Here is a 21,757-nt window from a genome sequence, read left to right as displayed (position 1 = left end):
CCCCGGCGAAAGAGGGTAGGTGATGGATGGCCCGGGGCACAGCGATTAGTGTGTGGATTGGGGAAGTCTGCGGTATTTTATAGAATCATCAAGAATTACTCAAAGATGGGACTTGGGAGGTGAGAAGGGAGTGTCTAGCCGGGGAGTCTGGCTTTGTGGCTGAGTGGATGGGGGATCACTCCACGGCATGGGGGCCCAGGAGGATGAGCAGGAGAGGGAAGGGGAGGAGTCCAGTGTGGGACATGATGAGGGGAAGGTGCCCAGGGCCAGCTACTTGGGGAACAGGAGCTAGTTCAGAGCTCCTAAGAGGCCCGAGGTGAAGAGAAGGGAGATCCTACTGTGGGCATCTCATCAACCTGACCTGGAGGGAGAGGTGCGGAGAGAGTAGAGGGAAGCAGCCTCCCCCCTCCCAAATGAGGAGACAGGACGCCTGGAGCCTGGAGTCGGCAATTAAGCTCCAAAATTTAATCCTCATGATGATCTCAGGAGGTGTTAATCACCTCCTCTGTGCAACAGATAGGGAACCAGGCTCAGAGAGGGCAGGGACAACCCAGGTCACAGCAGGCCCGCAGTGTGTCATGGACCGGATGCCAGGACCCCTTCTGCACCCTCCACAGAAAGGGCACCTTCTGTCCTGAGAGGTGCCCACATCTTCCCTCGTCTCCCGGAACACAGGTGGCCAGCGTGGGAGCAGGAGGGCAGGTTACTGCACTGTTTCCGATGCTCCCAAACCTTGGCCCATCCTGGCTGGGGGGCAGCTGAGGGCCTGAAAAGAGAAGCCCCAGGCGGGAGGAGAGCAAGCACTGGTCTGGGCCGTGGCCCCGGCAGGTGTTTTCCCCCTGTGTCGTGGACCCCAGGTCATGTCTCCACCAGCCTCAGGTGGCCACGGCAGCGGAGGACTTGTAGACGTGAGCTGGGAGGGACGCTCGGAGCCCCTGTGCGCAGGGTGGCTCAGAGCAGGGCGCAGCTGCAGCTGCGGGTCTCCATGGCTGCGAGCAGCACCCTCAGGTTGCGTGGAGTGTGGGGCGGGTAGCGGAGAGCGTAGACCTTCTCCAGCCCAGGGCGGCGCAGCAGGCAGGCGCGGTGGTGGGAGAAGGTGTCGAAGGAGAACTTGCCGTGGTAGCTGCCCATCCCACTGGCGCCTGTACAGTGACAGGGAACACAGCAGTTAGGCCCCCAGTGGCCAGCTGAGGAGCGTCAGACAGACCTGGGCTCTGCCAGTCACACAGTATGACCTGGGTGGGCTACTTCACCCCCCGAGCCTTGGTTTCCCCAGCTGTAAAGTGGGCTAATCATGAGATGCTGTGGGTAAAGGGCTTAGCCCTGAGCCTGGCGCCAGCACCCACTCAAATAAATATTGGGGACACCAGGTGCTGGGGCACGATGGGTAGACAGTGGTCAAGAGTGGATTCTGGGGGGGTGGGGGATGTATTGGGAATTTGGGATTAACAGACACACACTACTCTATATAAAATAGATAAACAAGGACCTACTATATAGCACAGGGAACTATATATTCAATATCTTGTGATAACCTATAATGGAAAAGAATCTGAAAAGAAGAGCGTGTATATATATTTAACTGAAATATAACTGAATCACTGCTGTACACCTGAAACTAACACAACATTGTAAATTAACATTTTCTTTTTTTTTTTTTTTTTGCGGTACGCGGACCTCTCACTGTTGTGGCCTCTCCCGCTGCGGAGCACAGGCTCCGGACGCGCAGGCTCAGCGGCCATGGCTCACGGGCCCAGCCGCTCCGCAGCATGTGGGATCTTCCCAGACCGGGGCACGAACCCGTGTCCCCTGCATCGGCAGGCGGCGGACTCTTAACCACAACATTTTCAATTAGAAAAAAAGAGAGAGGAAAGATGGAAAGTAAAAAAAAAAAAAAAAAAAAAAGTGGATTCCGGGGCAGCTGCCCAGGGTTGAATCCCAGCTCTGAAGTAGCCATGTCACCTTAAGCAAGTGATTTCGCCTTGGTCTCCTCTGTGACATGGGGTGACAGTGGCACCCACCTCCTAGAGTTGCGGGGATTGAGCAAGTGTTCAGACCCATAGATACAGTAAGTGCTGTGTTGTTATGAGTCGCAATGTCCAGGTAGGGAGACAGTCAAGGACCCGGCAGTGGGAAGTCCAGGGCACCCAGCCTGGTGGGATCAGGGGTAATCCGGGAGGGCTTCCTTGAGTGAGTGGGGCCTGAGGGATGTGGAGTTGACCAGATAAAGTGGATGTGTGGGGCAAGAGGGGCCCAGGCTCGGGGACAACTCAGGGAGCCTTGGAGGTGGGTGACCGTGGTGTGTCAGGACTTAGGCAGAGCTCTGTGTGTCTGGGGCAGCAACCAGGGAAGCGGGGCAGGGGCGGGAGCAGGACTCCGTGGCCAGACCAGGAAGGGCGGCCTCAGGAAGCTGAGTCAGAGCCCTGGCTCCGTCTGAGGGCCTGGGAGCCGTGGAAGGCTTTGCCAGGGGAGCAGCAGGGTCAGATTCACCTGCAGACAGAGCCCCACGCTTCCCTGAGGAGGGGGTGCTGGGGAAGAGGGTTCCAGAACTGGGGACGGCAGCGGTGCACAGCCCTGGACCTCCACCACCACAGCATCGATCTCAGCCTGCCGTGCTCCTGTGACACCAGCCGCTCCCCAGGGAGGGTCCAGGCCCACCAGGGCAGCCCACCAGGACCTGCTGGTCATTTACTCTAGTGCCAGGTGCAGGCAGGTGGCGGGACGGCAAGCCTCTGGCCCTCTCGTCCCCTGAGGAGGAGGTGGGCTCAGAGAGGGGAAGTGGTGGCCTCGCATCACACAGCCGTCAGACTTGCTGGGACCAGCCTCAGAGGCCAGGACTTCACAGCGGTACTGGGGGCTGCTGGGGCTTGGTGGAGGGGGAGCCGGCAGGAGCCCCTGGCTCCTGTGCGACATGCCGAGCATGGGACAGAGGGGACACAGGAGGGGTTAAAGGAGCAGCATGTAGCCTCACTGTGGAGTAAAGAGAAGGCCCAAGGCCGCCCTGCGTGTGCTAAGCCCCTGCAATCACAGTGATGTTTAAAAAACCCTAAACTGTGTATCTGTGGGTCCACCCACATATGTAAATGCAGAGACAGGTATGGAAGGTTCCGCCTCAGACTCTGCAGAGGGGAGCAGGGTGAGAGATGACGGTAAGAGGGCATGGCTCTGCTGGCACGTACCCACTCCTCCGAAGGGCAGGCTGGCGACAGTCATGTGCATGAAGCCGTCGTTCCCACAGAAGCCCCCGCTGCTGGTCTGGGCCAGTACCCGCTTGACCACCTGGGAGAGAAGCAGCTATGAGGCTGGTGCCGGAGCTGCCGGGGCCGCGGGGGCTCTGTCCAGACCCCTCAGGGCCCTGGGAGCCACTGCAGGGTCTGAGGCCACCGTGAGAGCTGGAGGCGGTGGCTGTGGAGCAGCCTGCCACCCGTCCCCAACTGGAGACGTGTTTCCTGAGCATCCCTTGCTTGTGGCCCATGCAGGTGACTGTGGACACAGGCTCAGGCCTGATGGGGAGGTGGGAAACCCAGCATCCTCCTGGGGACGTGGAGGGTGCAGGGTGAGGGGCGGGCAGTCAGGGAGGCGTTCCCGGGAGGGATGTGAGGTGCCTGCTGAGTCTCAAGGCGGGGCAGAGATGAGTAGGAGGGCCCCCCAGGCAGAGTGAAGGGCAGGTGGGGAGGCCAGGGGTGGGGTGGGGCAGGGACGCAGCAGGGGGCCTGTGTGCAGCACAGGGAAGACGTTGAGATTTGGGTTTTGGAAACATGAACTTGATCCTTGCTTGACTTAATGAAGGCCCTTCCTCTTCAGCCTGTAGGTGTATTTGAAGAATGAGGGTGGTGGGGTGGGGGTGGGGGACTTCCCTTGTGGCGCAGTGGTTAAGAATCTGCCTGCCAATGCAGGGGACACGGGTTCAAGCCCTGATCTGGGAAGATCCCACATGCTGCAGAGCAACTAAGCCCACAGCTACTGAGCCTGTGCTCTAGAGCTCGCGAGCCACAACTACTGAGCCCACTGCCACAACTACTGAAGCCCGTGCGCCTAGAGCCTGTGCTCTGCAACAAGAGAAGCCACGGCAATGAGAAGCCTGTGCACTGCAACGAAGAGTAGCCCCTGTTCGCCTCAAGCCCCCGTTCACCTCAACTAGAGAAAAGCCCACGCGCAGGAACGAAGACACAGTGCAGCCAAAAATAAATAAATAAATTTATAAAAAAGAAGAAGAAAGGGGGGGGGGAATGATTAGTAGACACCAAACAGTAGTTGCACGAAAACTTGGCTATAGTTAGTTGCAACGTGTGACCCTCAGGTAACAGCTAGGTCGGGGCTTGCCTGCTGGTGGGTGGAGTGGACCCCCATCCGCCGACTCAGAAATCCCACTGAGAGAAACCCCAGGGAAGGGCAGGGGACCAGGGCTCATGCTTGGGCCTGCATGTCCTGGTCATTCATCCTCCCCCAGTCGTGCCATCCCACGTCGTGTGTGCCTTCCATGAGCCAGGCAGAGGAAGGGGACACTGCCGCCACCAGGCCATGATGATGCAGAAGAATGGAGGTGGGGCTGACTTACAGGGGACACTGGACCCTAGAGAAGACCCTGGGGAGCCGCCCACTAAGGCCCAGATTGGAGGGCAGGGGGAGGCCCTGCTGCCCCGAGGAGGAAGGAGAGGGACAGAGCCAAGATAGCGCCACCATCCCAGAGCTCCTATGACTGTCCCCGAGGGACCAGGACGCCCGCCCCTCCTGCCAGGCCCCTTGGTCCACTCTGGTCCTGGTGCCACCTCACCCTCTGCTGACCTCACTCCACCCTCCACTGCTGCTACCCGCTCCCACCTCTGTCCAGCCCCACCTGGCTGCTGTTGGAGAAGGCGTACAGGGCCAGGGGCTTCTCCCGACGGCGGATGAACTCGATGGCCTCGTCCAGGCTCCTCACGTTCATGATGGGCAGGATGGGCCCGAAGATCTCCTCCTGCATCACCGGCTCCGTCTCCTGCACGCCCACCAGCACCGTGGGAGCTGCCCGGGCACAGGGCACGGCTCAGCCCCAGGGGTGGGGCCTCGGGCAGGCAGGGCCCAGGGACCCAGGGCTCCAGGCTCAGGGATGTTCTGGGGAAGGTGATCTCCCCACAGCCCCCGGGAAGTGACCTTGAGGGGCTCCCCAGCCTGACCGGGACCCGTGGGGCCCAGAGAGCCCCTCAGCCTTGGTCTTACAGTCAGAGGGTGACCGGACCTGAGGTCCCGGGTCCCAGCCTGCTGGGGAGCAGCGTCACCCTCTGAGCCGTTCGGCCCGGGAGACTGGGGCTGCTTTGTTCACAGCGTAGCGGGTGCTCAGGACGGGCTGTTGAAATTCAGAACCAGGAATCGTGGGCTCATAGGACCTGGGGTCACGGCCCCGTGGAGCAGCAGATCTTGGGGCTGAAGTTTGGAACCTGAGCCCTAGAACTCCGGGGTCTGAGCTTGGAGAATCCAGAGCCTGGGCCAGAGGGCTGAGTCGTGGGGTCACAGGCTCGGACACGGCAACGCGGAACACTGGTGTCACAGAATCGTGGCACCAGAGCCGTGGACCAGGCTGGGCTCTAGCAGTGGGGTCGGGGAGCCTCAGGGCCCGAGGTTACAGGCTGGGCCCAGACTCGGGGCCCAGCTGTGGCCCCCAGCGTGGGGGGGCCTTAGCTGGGGTGGGCTGGGAGCCGGGCACAGTGGCAGGGAGGGCGGGACTCACCGATGTAGCGATCGCTTTCATCAGTCTGGCCCCCGATGGCCACGTGGCCACAGCTCAGCAGGCCCCGGAGCCGCTGGAAATTCTTCTCACTGATGATGCGGCCCAGGTCTGGGGAGCTCTGGGGGTCTTCGCCATAGAAACGGGTGATGGCACTCTGCAGGGCGGGCAGCAGTCGAGCCTGCATTTCGGGGCTGCACAGGATATAGTCGGGGGCCACGCAGGTCTGGCCGGAGTTGAAATAGCGGAAGAAGGCCACGCGGTTGGCCACGGTCTGGGGGTCGCAGTTGTCGTCCACGTAGCAGGGGTTCTTGCCCCCCAGCTCCAGCGTGACGGGTGTCAGGTGCTTGGCGGCAGCAGCCATGACAATCTTGCCAACTCGGGGGCTCCCTGGGGTGGAAGGAACCAGAGTGGCTCTCGGCCACTTGGGCTAGGTGGGATGGCCTCAGCCCAGGGCTGGGACCCCTCGAGGGGGCTCACTCCCTGCCCTGCGGCTCCCTGGAGAGGCAGTAGAGTAGAGGGCGGGGTGGGGGTGGGTGGGGGTGGGCGGGAGAGAGTCACCCTCACCTGGCTTTTCCTTGTCAGTTGCTGCTGCACTGGGACCTTTTTCAGGTCATCCCCTCCCCTTCCTCCCCCACTCGCCCACCAGCCCCCCGAGGAGCTCTGCCCACAGCTGCAAGCCAGGCCCAGCTCCCTGTCCTGACCTGCCCAGGTAGACAGCCAGGAGCCCCCGTCTCCCTGCTTCTGATCCCAGCTGGGCCTGCAGGCGACTCTTTCTAACCTGCCGCCCTAAGTCCCTCCCCACTCTCCACTCTCCTCTGAAAGTAACTCCTATGGCCCGGCTCCAGCTCTAGCTGGTCCTCATTTGGGTCTCCCCTCCCTGACCTAATCTGGCAGCCGTGGCGCCCTCCACACCCACCGTCTGCCCCCCCTTCCCCTGGGTCCCCACCTCTCCTCTGGGCTGGTGTCCTGGGTCTCACAGTCCCCTCTTCCACTCAGCCACCCCGAAACACTCCTGACAGCGCCCCCAGGCCTCGACACACTCTTGCCCACGCCTGGCCCAGGGCCCCACGCTGCCATTCCTGTCGTGATGTGATAACCCTGGCCTTTCTCGCCAGCCACCGCGGCCCGAGGGAGCCCAGAGCCCAGTCACCTCTCTGGTCTCACTTCCTCCTGCTTCCCTGCCCTCGTTCTCTCCCATCCAGGCCCCCTCCTCGGCTGAGCCGGCCCCAGGAGCCTCCCCCTACCACGGCTCCTCCCTTAGGTCCTCCTATCTTTGTTCAAACACCTCCTAGTCTGTCCCGCCTTCCTGCCTACACCCACAACTGAATTCCCCACCTCCACCCTGGTCACCTTTGCACGGGCTCCATGACAATATAGGAGGCTTTAGCCCTGCTTTATCCCAAGGCCTCGCGGTGCCGTCTGCGCTCTCAGTAAACATTCACCGAGTGAGTGAGTGAGTGGCTGCTGCCCAGGCCACGTGCTGTGACAAAGGCTTCCATTCATTCATTTGTCCTTAAGACAGGCCTGTGACTTGGGGATGGCCCCTATCATACCAATAAGGAAACTGAGGCCCGGAGAAGTCAGGAGATTATGGTGGAGTAGCTTCGGGCGGTCCATCGGCCTCTGCACAGACTGCCTCGGGGACCTGGCGTAGAAGCTGGCCTCTGGGGGTCTGCCTGCCTTGTCTCTGCACCCTCGGTCCTGGGGGGCCAGGGCCCAGAGTCCACTGAGCTTCGGGCTGTGATGGTGGAGGGTGGTCAGGCGCCCCGCCACCCCCCACCCCGGCTTCCTTCTCCTGGTGTTTCCGGCCCCTGGGAATCTGTAGGGACAGCTGAGGACCCTGGCCCCTCTGCTCCCACAGTCGCCCTCCCTGTCTGTTAAGGTGGCAGCTGGCAGGCCTTGTCCTGGGCTCGTGGCAGGGTCTGGGGAGGAGAAAGGCAGGGATGGCACGTCCCCTGCTCTGATGGGGACAAAGTGTGCAACACAGGAGGCGGGTCTCCTCCTCCCTCCTCCAGGGCCTCGCCTTGTCTGTATCCTCCACCCTTTCATCTCTTCTGGAAACTCCATCCTGGTCACTTGAAGCTAGGTGGTGTCTGGACCACATGGGCACATGTCAGGGTGATGGCAGGTGACCTCTGGGAGCAAAATACAGCCTGCCCCAATCCTGGCTAGTGCAGTGGGCACTGCATCTTTTTGTCACCCAAGCCCCCAAACCGTCATCTGTCCAGCCCTCCAGAAGGGCCGTGGGCGCAGGAATGAGCGCCTGGCACGGCGGGAGCTCAGCAAGGACAGATGCTGTGATGTGTGAGGTTGTGAGTGGTGGAGAGGCCTGTTTCCGGGATGGGGCCCGTCCCTCCCAAGGGTCCCCAGGGGTCCGGGGCTGCTCCCCAGCCTGCTCAGGGAGAGTGGAGCAAGCTCGTCCTGGGGCCGAGAGCACCACCCAGCACTTGCCCCAGTCTGCATCCTCCCTGGCTGGCTGGCTGCTTCTGTCCCTCTCTCAGAGTTGGGGATAAGACCCCTAAGGGTGGGGCTGGGCAAGCTTCTCACCTCTCCCATCCTGCACAACCCCCAGACTGGCTCCTCACCTGTGAAGAAGATGTAGTCGAACTTGTGCTCCAGCAGCTGCCCGGTCTCCTGGGGCCCGCCCAGCACCACGGCAAAGCAGCTCTGCAAGCCAGACGGCAGAGGGCTCCCTCTGGGACCCCGGCCTGAGCGCCCAGAGGGCACCTGCCTGCCTGCCTGAGTGCCTGGGATGGCTCCCCGCTTGCCTGGTGCCCGGGCTCCAGGTGGGCTGGGTCGGGGGCAGTGGGGAGCGGGGAGCTCCCCAGGGGCACTAGGCACAGGCAGTTCCAGCCCAACAGGTGTAAGGTTGGGGCCTGGCGGGTTTGGGGTTGGGACTGAGGCCGGGGCTGGGCCAGCAGGGCCGACCAGAGACAGACAGGGACCCCCGGGGGACAGGCCCCACCCCTCTGTTTCACTCAGAGGGAAACAGGCTGAGAGGGGCGGTGACCTGGCCAAGGCCACACAACCCAGAGGAGGCAGGAGTGAGACTGGAAGTCAGGTCCTGTCTGAGGAGCCACGCCAAGGGCTGCCCGGCCCAGCGGGGCCTCCTTAGCCCTGCTCAGCCCCAGTGTAGCTGCTTGCTCTGTACCTGGCCCTGCTCACCTGGTCCAGGTATCGGGGCAGCACCTCGGCCAGGACCTTCTCAGTGCTCTTGCTGACCTCCGAGGGCTTCAGCACCACACAGTTCCCTGAGGGGTGGGGCGGGGAGAGGGGGGGCCCGTTGTAGCCACTCCCCGTCTCCATTCAGTCCTCACACCTGCAGGGCAGGTGCCGGCCTCACTCCACCTTCAGGTGAAGAATATGGCTCAGAGAGGTGCCCTGCCGGCCCCAAGGCCACACAGCCTGCGGATGGTGGGCCAGATGGGAACCAGGCCTTCTTAGCTACCTGGTGCCAGCTCCCCCCTCCTCCCTGGCTCTGTGGGCGGCTGGGAGGCTGGGGGGATGGACGGGAGGTGGAGGGAGAAGGTGGTGCTTCCCTCTCACCTGCTGCGAGGGCGCCCACCAGGGGCTCTAGGCTTAGGTTCAGAGGGTAGTTCCAGGGGGCGATGACAAGCACCAGGCCGAAGGGCTCCTTCCGGATGAAGGCCGAGTCCAGCTGTGTGGCCTGGGTCGGGGCAGAGTGATGGTGAACGGTGAGGTGCCAAGACCCCAGCCCCTCAGCACCACCTGCCACCCAGAGAGGCTGCCTGCGGCCCTGACGCCCAGGGTCACTCACCAGGTTCCTGGGCACTTTCTCATCCTTCATCCAGGCCCGCAGGTTCCTAAGGGCCGAGTTAATCTCGTTCTGGCTGATGCTGATTTCAGACACCTCTGACTCGAAGGCTGACTGCAGGGGAGGGGGAGGGGCAAGGGCAGGGCTTGGGCCAGGGTACCCAGGATCCGCAGGTGGCCGGAGCCCTGGGGTGGGCAAAGCCTCCCCAGGCAAGGTCTGTTTTATTCACTCATTCATTCGTTCATTCACTCCATGTTCACTGAATGGTTAGAGTGCGTGGGTGCCGTTTCTGTGCTGGGGATGCAGCTGTGACTGAAACAGACAGAAAACCTGCCCCACGGAGCTGACATTGTAGGGGCACGGTCGACGTGATGATGAGAACGCTGACTACTGCATTAGGACGTGACAAGCGCAATGGGAGGATGAAACAGGGTAAGAGGGATAGAGACTGCTGGAGTGTGTGTGCGTGTGTGTGAGTGCACGTGCGCATGTATGTGTGTGTGTGTCTTTGCTCTATTTTATATAAGATGGTCAGTGCCAGCCTCTGGGATGGGGTGACATTTGAGCAGTGAGGAAAGAGAGGGAAGGAGCCCATGGATACCTGGAGGCAGAATATTCCAGGCAGATGGTATGTCCTGTGCAAAGGCCCTGGGGCGGGTTCAGGCTTGCTATGTTCCTGATTAGCAGGGAGAAGAGTGCGTGAGGTGATGAGGCCAGGCAGCTGAGGTGAGGACTGTTGAGCAGAGCAGGGACAGGCTCTAACTTAAGTTTGAACAGGACTGTCTGTGTGGCCCTCTGTGGCCTGCTGTGTGGATGTCAGTCTGCAGGGGACACTGGGGACAGGTGTCTCTGGGTCACTGGGGACTGGTCACTGGGGACAGGTGTCTCTGCCATCAGTTCCCACAGCCCAGGGGCCAGGGCAGATTTCAAGGGCAGGAGTCGGAAAAAGGAGACAATCAATAGGGCTTTTGTCCTGATCTATGCCGGCTGGCATGCCTGCCCCACCCCCACGAGGGAGGAGGGACCCAGCCTGTGGGCTGCAGGCAGCTGGAGGCCCATGGCCTAGGACACAAGAGCCAGGCTGTCCTGATGCCTGAGACTCAGCCATTATGGTGCAAGTTCCTTCCTGTCAGAGGAGAGGGCGATGGGCCCAGGAGTGCCAGAGCTGAGCCTTGGGGGGAGGGGGAGGGCGCAGGGCCTGGGGGGGAGAAGCCACGCCCCCCAGCGCTTCTAGGGGCTGAGCCTGCTTCAGGCATGCCTTCTACTATGTCTGTGTCCACAGCCCACACTCCTGCCCAGCGAGGTCTCCTGTGACCTGACTGAGGTTTGGGCCTGTTTGAGGGCTGATCTGAACCCCGCTGAATGCCAGGAGTTTGGAAGAGTAGAGGCTGTTTTGAGCCCGGGTTCTGTGCCCTTAGGCAAGAACATGCCCTCTCTGAGTCTCCTCTGGGGGTGACTGGGGGTGACCACCTCTACCTGGAAGGGCTGTTGGGGGTTAAATGGGACGATTTGTGCAGGTCAGACCGGGCAGATGCTGCCTGCTGGGAAGGCGGGGGACAGGGCTGGCTGAGCCCAGAGGGAGGGACCAGGCCAGAGGCCGGGACCAGATTGGATTTTCTGGGCTGCTGCTTCCTTTGTGGGGCGCGGGCTCCTGGAGGCTTGAGGGTTGCAGGCAGGAGGTGAAATTTGAGCCATAGGGAGAACAGGGACCAGACAGACCATCGGGTCAGGTCTCACGGAGGCGGCCAGGCCAGGCCAGCTGGTGGGCAGGGCAGAGGCTCAGTGGGGTGTCAGTCCCCAGGGAGCCCGACATGCCAGGGTAGGGGGTGTGAGCCCCCTCTGTCCCGGACCAGGTCCAGTGAATGGACACTCCCCACAGGGGGGCAAAGCCAGGCCCCTTGGGTGTCAGAGAGCCAAGGAGAGTACGACCCGGTGCCTTGGTTTCATAAATGGGGTAGCAGACGATTCCAGAAATGGCAGACGAGGGAGCCCGGTCTCACCTGGCTACAGTCCTGGAGCGTGGTGATAAACAGAAGGTTTGAGGACCCCGAGAAAGGGAGTAGGCGTCACCAGGAGGCCACGTCCTCAGGACAAGTCCTTGTGGCCAACTTGTGCTGCCCCCGTGAACGGGGGTGCCCTGATCCATGACCCCAGGTGCCACGAGATACTAGTCTCGAAGTGACTGCTCTGGACACCTGGCTGGGTGCCTGCAAATCAGGTGGGGCCCAAGGAGGCTGCAGAGGGCCTCCCAGGCCTGCCAGTGCCGGCATCTCTTTCATGAGCTGGGTGGGGCCAGCAGGCCCACCGGAAGGGCAGGGGAGGCAGGAGGGCAGAAAGGGATGACCCCAGGGTTCTGCTCATGGGCTCAGGAGGTTTGGGGAGAAGATGAGCTCAGCGCTCAGCACGAGCCAGTGTGGGACTGCTGCAGCCCCCTGGGGACAAGTGGTGACCACAGGGGCTGGCCGGCAGCCAATGTGCACCATGGGCCTGCCCTAGGTGTTAAGTATCAAAACAGCACCTCACCAGCTGGTAAAGAGTCACAGCCTTGGAGAGTTACAGGTGGTGAGGGGCCAGTGGGGCATCAGGGGTGAGCTTGGGCACCGTGGCCTTCGTGGCAAGCTCAAGGGACATTTTGTCCAGAGAAGAAGCCCCTGGACAGTTGTCCTAGGGCAGCGGCAGCCACACGGGTGGGCCCTGCTGGCTGAGACGGTGGAAGGCTGCCTACAAGGAAGTGTATTTCTTGAGGTCCTGCTGTGGCTGCTGCTGGAGATGGGAGGGGCTGAGCCCCCAGGCCTCCAGGGTTTGGACAGAGGCCATGATGCCCACGGTACCTGGTGAAGCAGAAGTCCTCCACATGCGGCCCTAGCGGTGTGACCAGCTCCCTGGACCTCGTCCCTTGCATGCGGCCCTAGCGGTGTGACCAGCTCCCTGGACCTCGTCCCTTGCATGCGGCCCTAGCGGTGTGACCCAGCTCCCTGGACCTCGTCCCTTGCATGCGGCCCTAGCGGTGTGACCCAGCTCCCTGGACCTCGTCCCTTGCATACCTCTGCCTCTTCCACTCCCCTTCAGCCACTCTGGCCTCCTTGCTGCTCCTCAAGCACAAATACACCAAGCACCTCCTGCCTCAGGGCCTTTGCACGTGCTGTGCCCTCTGCTGTTTCCCCCCTTGTCCACGTGGATCCTTCCCCCTCCTCCTTCAAACGCCACTGTCTCAGAGAAACCTTCTCTGACCCCCACATACAAAACCGCACCCTGACCCTGGCCCTCTCTCACCCCCTTCACACTGGGAGTGTCTCTCCATGGCATTCATTACCATCCAACATGCCGTGTGTTTATTTACTGTCTAGTTGTGTCTCTCCCCAGGAGGCCAGCTCCCTGGACACAGGAACTTTGTTTTATTTGTTGTATCCCCAGAGCCTACAACAGTACCTGGCCCATAGTAAGTGTTCAATAAATAGTAGTGGAGTGGGGGAACTCCCTGGCGGTCCAGTGGTTAGGACTCCGCGCTCTCACTGCCAAGGGCGCAGGTTCAATTCCTGGTCGGGGAACTAACATCCCGCAAGCTGCACCACACGACCAAAAAAAAGAAAAAAATAGTGGAGTGAATGAAGAAATGAATGAATGGGTGAATGCAGAAGAGCGGGTTACGGCACAGGAAAGGAGGCGGGGTTTGACGGCTTTTAGTTCCCCCTTCATGGAGGATGCAGCTGTCCCCATCCCCCCTGTCTCAACCTCCCCACCCCTGCCCTCCTCCTCCCACCCCTGCCTGTCCCCCCACAACCCACCTTGTGCAGGTCCTGCGCCAGCGCCTCCTGCAGAAGCTGCTTGTTCTCTTGCAGGAAGCGGCTCAGGCCCTTCAGCTGGGCAGCCCGGAACTCGGCCGGCCGCGTGCACCCCGAGTCGAAGGCCTCCCGCAGCCGCTGCAGCGTGTCCGCGAAGGGGTCCATCCTGCCGGGCGGGGCAGCGTGGGCCGGGGCGCCCCACCTCCAGGCGCCCTCCACCGCCCCTGCCTGCACCCGCGTGGGCCCACGGGCACCCCCATGGGGACTCACACGTAAGCCCAGGGACCAGGGCTGCCCCACCTACACATACACACAAACACACACACAAGGGGCACACTTGGACACCCACTGACAGAGCTACAGACCACACCTCTTAACCAGTGGGCAGGAGGGTTCTGGACCCCAAGGCAGTCACGGGACTGGGTGTGGGCTTGGGGACAGCTACTCCGTGGCCCCTAAGAGTGAGCAGGGAGCCAGGGGGTCACGCTTCTTCCTGCCACCCGGAAATTAGCCCTAAGCCATGGCCCCCACCCTACTCCGGTGCCCCTCCTGGAGACGGGTAGCCCTTACCCCAGCAGGTCTGAGTGGAGTAACCAGGGGAAGTTTGGTAACTAGAGGCGGAGTCCACCAACCACCACTTTGGGACATTCCCAATACAAATGCTCTGTTCCCACTGTCCCCAGCCTGGGGGCCCTGCCCAGCGTGGCCAGGCTGGCTGGTGGTGGCTCAGAGGGCTGGGTGACAGGACTCCTCTCCCTGTGCCCCACCTCCGCAACAAGACTGGGAAAGAAGAACCCCACCTCCCAGAGGCCCTGCTGCCCATCCCAGCCCCATCGGCCACAGTGTTGGAGAAGCAGGGGATGCTGAGGGGTGAGGGGTGAGGGGGCAGTCAGGCCTCCATGCTGTCATCAGCCAGGGCTGGAAGGCAGGGTAGGGGCTCTGACATTCCCCCGGGCGCCCGCCTGCTTACTTGAAGTTCATCAGAGGAGCTCTCTGATGCACTTAGTCCTCGGCCTGGTGCCAAGGACCAGTGGGGACCCTTTCCTCCTTCTCTCTCTGACTCACTTCTCTTCTGGTCTCTGCTTGGCTGATGCCTCCTTCAGGCAGCCCACCATGATTACTCCCTTACACATTCTCACAGTGGGCCCTTGGCTCTGCTCCCCACCGCACTGTGTCATACCTTGTGATAAATACCTGGTTTCCTTCTGTCCACCTCCCTGCCCCGCCTCCCCATCCCTCTCTTTCCTCTCCCACTGGACTGGGCAGCAGGACCCCTCTTTGCCTACTTAACTTATCATTTGGGGCTTTGTGCCCCAATCTCCTCATCTGTTAAGGTCACCCTTCCACCTACCACCTGATGGGTGTTTATCAAGGATGAGACCATGCTGGCCAGTTCTAAGCCCAGGACAGGGCGTCAGTGCCCTCAGGGTTGCCAGCTATTGTTAAGTGACTACTGCCACCACGGCCCTAAGTTTTCTGGAGGACTCCATGAGCTGTTCCAGCCAACAGGATGGCCTGCCCTGATGGGCACTCTGTGCTGAGAGCCTGCTGGAGCCCTACGCTGTCCCCATAGGCATGATGGGGGCCAAACTGACCCCACAGGCCTCCTACTCTGATCAGGAGAAACGGGGCAGTTGTCTCGGGCACAGGGCGGGCACCACATCCCCCAGAGAGGGTGACTGTAGCAGAACAGGGACATCATCAGAGCCCCTGTCACTCCAGGCTTGTCCCCAGCTCCAACCCTCCTCCAGAGAGGAAGGCATACTGGCCAGAGACCCAAGAGCTAAGAGACTTGCTGACCCCTAAAGCTGCCACCTGAGCTCAAACCCTGACCCTGCCTCTGTAGCTGTGTGACCTTGGGCAAGTCACTCATCTTTTCCCTGCCTCAGTTTCCATGCCTGTAAAAAGGGGATGCTACCGTTCCACCACATGAAGCACCGGCCATTGTGTGCATGGTAAGAGCTTAATAATGGTCAGCTGTGGTTATTGTTACCAAGTATTCAACAAATATCTATCCCTCTTCCTTCCCCCCATCCTCTCTCACCTTCAGACTTCTGCTGATGGATGCTGAGGGAAAACCACAACCGCCCTTCTCCCGCCTCCGCAAGGGTCTTTGCACTTTCCTAAGAGCCTGCAGAACCCACAAAAATGTAAGGCACGTCACTTGAACAGGGCATCTCCGAGTACAGTGTGGGGTGGGGAGCTCTGCGGGGGTGGAGGTCTGGTTGGAACATTCCAGCAGCCTCTCCTGGCAACACTGAGGCCAGCTCACACCATATTGCAGTTTGCTCAGGACCGAGGCCCCAAGGGGAGACTGCTGCAGGGCAGGGAACTGGACTCAACCCAGGTAAGCAGATGTGTAAGGCTGCCTTGGGCCTGGGGGGACCCCGGGCCTGTGACCTCACAAGGGAGCTGAGCAGCCACTGTGGACACACAGATGAGGGGGTTCCTTCATCGGGTGGTCTGGGGGCCCTAAGCCCACCTCCCTGGGAGTTGCTAAGTCACTTGATGTGACAAGGGATGGGCCTCGTTCCCCGGGCCCCAGGGCCAGCCACCTTCCCTCAAGGCCATGAGCCTGGGGATTCTGTAATAATAATAATATTGACTAAGCACTGACTGTGCCGGGCACTGTGCCAGCGTGGGTGCCTGATGTGAGTGCAGCATAGCTTTTGGCTGGCACCCCTGTAGGAAGCTGAGGCCCAGGTCACGGGGTTATCAAGGAGGGAGACAAAGGGGTCGGGCACTCAGGTCTGCTGCCTCCAATCATCATCGGGGAACAGCTGCTGCCCGAGTCCCGTCCCTGGGCCCTGGCTGGTCCTGCGGATCAGCCCCCACCTCTGCCCACCCTCTCATCCTTTCTGCCTCGGTTTCCCTGTCTATACCACAGGCCTTCTAAGAGCACCCTCTGTATGACATGTCGGGGGCCTGAGGACCTGGGTCCAAATCCCAGCAACTCTGTTTATTAGCTAGGAGACCTTGGGCAGGTGGCTTGGCCTCTCTGTGGCTCACTCTTCCCATCTGTGCAATGGGGATGGTGTCTTGTAGGTACCCCATAGTGCTGTGAAGTGCTTGGTGCAGGGCCGAGCCCCGTGAGTGCTCAGTGAAGACAGCTCTGAACGATGGTTATTCAGACTGCAAAGGACAGCTGTGCTGGGGCGTCTCAGGGAGGAGACCCTGGGGTGGGAACCCGAGGAGACCTTGGCCCAGTGTGGGCACCAGGGAGGCAAGGACATCAACTTGAGACCCAGGTGGGGGCAGGGATGTGGGGCTGGGAAGAGTGACAGAGGTGAACATGGTGGTCTGAGGGCCCAGGGGACCCCCATCAGGCTGTCAGAAGGTGGACGGCACGGGGCTGCCTCGAAGGCTCTGCAGGTCCCAGTACCCTAGGGTCTCCAATCTGATCTCCCCTCCCTGCCCCGTGGAGCCTTAACCTGGATTTTTACAAGGTCTCCCAAACTCTGGGGAGCGGCCCCCTCCCTTCCATGGCGGGTGTGGGGAGCTGGGGACCAACCCTTGGCCGTGGGCCAAGCCAACCCCCGCCCCACCGCACGGAGAGGCTGTGCCCCCGGCTGCCTGACGCTGGCAAAGCCTCGCCTTCCTGGACCCCGGCAGAGTCCATTCCCAGGAACGCGACCGCTCAGAACCGCTCGCTGCATAGCCCACCCCAGCAGCGGGCATGCGTGGTAGTTGCCCAGGAAATGTGTTGCCAAATGGATGCTTGACCACCCCCCCAGGGACAGGGGTGCATTCCTTCCTGGGGCGGCCGGTCCAGAGCAGGGACTCTTGGCCTCTCTCTTCGCTCTCTTAGGCTGGGGCAAACGGAACTCCCTTCCCCCTTCCCCTTTCTCCTCAGGCGAGCAGAGAAGCTCCGAGAAGACAAAGCTAGTCCCTGTGCGTGGCCGTGAGTGGCCAGGCTTTCCAGGACTGACGGCAGCCCAGAGTGCCCAAGCCAACCTGCCAGCGGGTCCCTGGCCCTGACTGCTCGCTGCTATATCCCCAGCCTCTGCAGAACACCGTACCTGAGGCCCTGCGAAGCTGCCCTTCCTCCTGGTTGGCCCTGCTCTACCCAGTTGCCCTTCCGTTATGAAATGTGCAAGGCTGGGCCAGCCCCTGGGGTGGGGCTGTCCTGGCCTTGTGCCTGACTTTGACTCTGGGCTGGCTGGAGGCTGCAGGCTGAGATTTCCCCATCACTTCCCTCAGGGGCCTCTAGATCCTTTCCTGGACCACAGAGAAGGAGCCAGGGTGCAGAGAGGGCCAGCACCAGGCCAGGGCCACACAGCAGGTCTCCAGGGAGCTCTGAGCTGAGGGGTCCATCTCGACCCCTGATGGGAAGGATGGAGGATGAGTCCAGAGTAGTGGACCCAGGAATTACGGTGTGGGGTGCAGGCTGTGGCCTGGAGTAGCAGGGGGGAAAGCCCTGCTCCCCACACCCAGCCCCCCCACCGCCAGCCCCTCTGAGCCTCAGTTTCCCATCTGCAAAATGAAGAGGTCTGATCCAAAGACAGCTGGAGTCCAGAAATCCAATCCCAGGGCCCAGGCCTGCCTGCTGCAGGCTTCGCCCCTGCCCTCGGCGCGTCTGTGTCCGACATCACGTCATCCAGCGCCCCGCTCACAGCACCTGTCACCCTGCAACCTGGCATTTTACAATGAGGAAATGGAAGTCCAGAGAGAGGGCACAGGGCATGAGTGGCAGGCTGGGACCCACATGAGAAAATTGTTGCTCCAGAGCGGGGCTGGGTCCACCCCCTGCTGTCCCCTCCTGCCTCCCCGGAAAGAGCGCCACCCTCTGCCCTCTAGGTGAGCCGTCATGATATAAGTGTCGCCATGAGGTTCCTGTGTCCCTGCCCCTCAGCCTCACCCCACCCCCACCCCAGGCACACCTGTCAGAGCCAGCACAAAGGGGGACGATCCCCTGGCAGGTGCTGGTGTCAGACAGGCAGGCGATTAGGTTACAGGTAGGGGGACAGGAATATCCTTTGTGCTATTGCCCCATGCCTGTCACCCTGGGCCCGCTGCTGCCCTTCCACCTTGGTGCCCTAGGTCTTGTCTGGGATGCTGGCCCAGGGCCTCTGGGCCGACTGGGCACCTGGGAGATGCTCCTCACTGCCCCCGCCTTCCCTGCTGCCCCTGCCTACCTGGGAGGGTAGGAGAGGTCTCCTGGCCCACACCTGCTCTGGTAGCCCCTGGAGGCTTCAGCCGTTTGGGACTGGGGTAAGGGGCTGCAGGGGCCCCGTCCTCTGCGTGGGATGGAACCCCCAGCCGCTGCCTGTCACGTGGCTCAGCATGTGACAGCCCTGCCCTGCTGTCTGGAGCTGAGCCAGGCAGAGGCAGAGCCAGTGTCAGGCGGGGCTGGGCTGGAGCTGAGCCTGGCAGCGGTCAGCCAGGAACCAGGTCCAGAGAGGGGCAGCCACTGATCTAAGGCCACACAGCAAATCAGGGACCCACCTGGGGAGGTATGGTGGGTGGGAGGGGTATTGCAGGATCCTGAGGGACCCCTCCCTGACCGGGGATACCTCCTGCAGGGGTTACCCCAAACTTGTCATGAATTCAGCCTGGGAGGTCCCCAAAGAGGCCTGTCCTCCTGACACAGGGGTCCTAACCTGGCCTGGGAGTGAAGCTCGCCAGTCTGAAAGGGCACTGCCCCTTGGGGAGGAACAGGGACTGGCCCTCTCCCCTTTCTGGTTTGGATGCCTCTTTTGATCCTCAGAGCTCCAGGAGCAGAACTTCCCTGGTGGCGCAGTGGTTAAGAATCTGCCTTGCAATGCAGGGGACGAGGGTTCGATCCCCAGTCGGGGAACTAAGATCCCACACGCCGTGGGGCAACTGAGCCCACGCGCCACAACTAGAGAGAAGCCCGTGCACCGCAACCAAGAACCGACGCAGCCAGATTAATTAATTTAAAAAAAAAAAAAAAAAAGCAGCTCCAAGGGCTCCGTGGTACCTAGGGGTGACATCCTTGTCGCAGGGAGCTTGGGATAAATGGGGGACGTTGCGCGGGGTACCACTAAGAGCCACTCTTAGAACCAGCTGTGGTGGGTGGCAGGCTCTGCTGAGGTCCCGGGTCAGCCGGTGGGGCGGGTGCTGGGGGGAGCACCGAGGTTGGAGGGGACACATCTGCCCAGCCAGGCGCTGCTCTTCTGCAACTCCTCTGGGTTTTAGTTTGGAGAACGGGATGAAAAGACCCTCATGAGTGTCGCTGTTGGCCTCCCTCTCCGGGCAGAGGTGGGGGAGGACGAGCTGGTCATGGGCTAAGGCATCATTCCTTCATTCCTTCATTCATCATTCCCTCCCTCACCTGGTGAGCCTGGCTCACAGAGCCTCAGACCTGCCCAAGAGCACCTCACCACGTCACCTGCTGACAGATTCAAACCTGGCTCCGCAGCCCACCTGCTGGGTGACCTCGAGCAAGTTAGGCCCCTCTCTGGGCCTCCGTTTCCTCCCCCCAAAATGGGATTGATTCGACCTGCCTCACAGGGCTGCAGTGAGGGCGAAATCAGAGCACATCTGGAATGCACCTGGTATACAGTAGGTGCTCAACAGGTGCGAAGGCTTTTCTGTCCCTTTCCCCACCTTCCTAAGGGAGTGGCCACCCCAGGCCTTGTCCTGGGGCCCCGCCCCCGCTTCCTTCCCCCTCCCAGCCTTGAAGGCAGGACCACCTGGCTCCCCCCAGCAGCCACCCACAGAGGCCAGTGTGACCCTGGGGTGCAGTCAGAGGCCACTGGGGTGCAGTGCCTGGACACAGCCAGCACTCACCCATGTGCTCACTTAGCAAAGCTTTACTAAGCACCTACTGTGTGCTAAGCCCTGCGCCAAGCACTTGACACAAATTCTCAGATGTTATGGTCTGAGCTTTACAGGTGAAACAACAGGCTCAGAGAGGGACAGTGGCCGGGCTGGGGCCACACAGGAGAGGGACAGGTGGGGATTCTAACCCAGCCAGCCCCAAGTCTCCAGGGTGCCCCGCACTCTTGCTTAGGAGCTGGGGGGTGGTTACCCCACTCCCAGGAGTCTCAGCTGAAAGCAGCATCTCTCCTGGACACTTGCTGTGCCAGGAGCTGGGCAGGGTCTTTGGCACATCCCAGCTCGGGGACCTCCCGACAGCTTGTGACAATCATCAACCCCATGGTTTTTAGTTTAAAAAATGGTAAAGATTAGGGCTTCCCTGGTGGCGCAGTGGTTAAGAATCCGCTTGCCAATGCAGGGGACACGGGTTTGAGCCCTGGCCCAGGAAGATCCCACATGTCACAGAGCAACGAGCCCATGAGCCACAACTACTGAGCCCGCGTGCCCCAACTACTGAAGCCCGCTTGTCTAGAGCCTGTGCTCCACAACAAGAGAAGCCACCGCAAAGAGAAGCCCACGCACCGCAACAAAGGGTAGCCCCCACTCGCTGCAACTAGAGAAAGCCCGCGTGCAGCAACGAAGACCCAGTGCAGCCAAAAATAAATAAACTAAATAAATTTATAAAAAACAAAAATGGTAAAGATTTGCCTCAATGCCAGGGAAGTGGAGTTAGATGAATCAGCAGTGGACCCTGCGTGCTACTTTGGATACAAGGCAGGGTGACACTTCACAAGACCCCCGGAGCTGTCTCAGGGTGTTCGAACCGGGAGCAATATGTATCTCTCCTGTTTGTTTTTCTACAAGGAACATCTATTATTTTTATAGTGAGAACAAAAATAGAACCTAGTATAGAGAAAACCATTAGACAACAGTGAGGGTAGATGTGACAGGGAGTGCTTGAGGTCTGGATGCGGTGGGAGGGGCCGCAGACCTTGCTCCGTTCTCTGCCCTGCAGGTCACATGGGCTGTGTTTATCTGGGTCCCCTCTAGGACAGCCTCATAGGAAGTCTCAAGGCTCCCTGACAGCAGCTTCTTAAGCCATGCAAAAATTCTTTCTGGAAACAAGGGGATTTATAAGTCAGGGTTTAGTGAACAGAAACCAACCTAGGTCTTTTGAGTAGGGAAGATTTAGTACAGGGAATTGGGTTGGTGAGGGAGCCTGGAAAGGTCAAAGGCAGGAAGTGGTGTCACCAGACCCCAGAGGGTCAAGGTCAGCCAGGGAAAGCTAGACCATGGTAGGACTGCTCTGTGGACACTGGGACCCTGGAGGAGTCAAGCCACTGTCCACGTGCTCCCCCATCCCCGCCCTAGTTATGCCCTGGCTCTCACCTCCTCCCAAACCCAGAACCTCCCACTGGCCGAGCCTAACCAGGGAGCCTGTTGCTCTAGTATTTGTCTCTCCAGGAGCAGTTTGCCAGTCACATCCGAACCCCAGTCTGGACTGATCCGGAGATATTTTCTTGGTAATTGCCAGAGTTCCTGAGCGTCGGCAGATTCTAGGAGCCCAGAGCCTGAAACCACCTGCTTCTCAAATTCATCCAGGGTCACTGTGTCAAAAGCTAACAAGACCGAAATTACTCCTCACTCAGCTTGGGACATTTGAATTTGCATTCTTCATGTCAGTGTTTTTAAAAATTAATCGATATTTAA

The 21,757-nt window shown here is 60.5% G+C and overlaps 1 protein-coding gene and 1 long non-coding RNA gene across 6 annotated transcripts; one reads left to right on the top strand and one right to left on the bottom strand.

Annotated features, from left to right (window-relative positions):
• Positions 1-441: 441 nt before the first annotated feature.
• ALDH3B1 (aldehyde dehydrogenase 3 family member B1) lies at positions 442-21,470 on the bottom strand. 4 transcript variants are annotated; one of them, XM_060019419.1, is made up of 12 exons: positions 21,437-21,470; positions 21,039-21,162; positions 15,309-15,395; positions 13,268-13,430; positions 9,486-9,596; positions 9,254-9,374; positions 8,873-8,958; positions 8,293-8,374; positions 5,708-6,094; positions 4,838-5,004; positions 3,180-3,279; positions 442-1,142 (listed from the first exon to the last, which is right to left on the bottom strand). In XM_060019419.1, the coding sequence occupies exons 4-12, from the start codon at positions 13,427-13,429 to the stop codon at positions 952-954; spliced, it is 1,407 nt and encodes a 468-aa protein (XP_059875402.1). In that variant the 5' UTR covers position 13,430; positions 15,309-15,395; positions 21,039-21,162; positions 21,437-21,470; the 3' UTR covers positions 442-951. The 4 variants fall into 4 exon arrangements, with proteins under 4 accessions (XP_059875402.1, XP_059875401.1, XP_059875403.1 ...); XM_060019418.1 differs by lacking the exons at positions 21,039-21,162; positions 21,437-21,470 and adding an exon at positions 17,284-17,321; XM_060019420.1 differs by lacking the exons at positions 15,309-15,395; positions 21,039-21,162; positions 21,437-21,470 and having other exon boundaries at positions 9,486-9,531; positions 13,268-13,371.
• Positions 15,545-20,696, top strand: LOC132430138 (uncharacterized). Of its 2 annotated transcripts, none has more exons than XR_009520439.1 (3): positions 15,545-15,611; positions 17,118-18,061; positions 20,466-20,696. It is a non-coding gene; the product is annotated as an uncharacterized lncRNA (long non-coding RNA). The 2 variants fall into 2 exon arrangements; XR_009520440.1 differs by lacking the exon at positions 20,466-20,696 and adding an exon at positions 18,972-19,071.
• Positions 21,471-21,757: the final 287 nt, after the last annotated feature.

The sequence above is a fragment of the Delphinus delphis genome, chromosome 8, assembly GCF_949987515.2.
Source record: "Delphinus delphis chromosome 8, mDelDel1.2, whole genome shotgun sequence".
Classification (NCBI taxonomy): Eukaryota; Metazoa; Chordata; class Mammalia; order Artiodactyla; family Delphinidae; genus Delphinus; species Delphinus delphis.
Note: the sequence above shows the minus strand (reverse complement) of the source record. Positions and strands in the feature narration are given on the sequence as shown.

Bases quoted from the DNA above. Each gene is read 5' to 3' on its own strand.
- ALDH3B1 (XM_060019419.1), bottom strand. From the start codon at position 13,429: ATGGACCCCTTCGCGGACACGCTGCAGCGGCTGCGGGAGGCCTTCGAC. The intron at 8,375-8,872 runs GTGAGCAGGGCC...TCTGGCTTGCAG, and splicing joins TGCCCCGATACCTGGACCAG to AGCTGCTTTGCCGTGGTGCT. The intron at 5,005-5,707 runs GTGAGTCCCGCC...GTGCCCGGGCAG, and splicing joins TGAAAGCGATCGCTACATCG to CTCCCACGGTGCTGGTGGGC.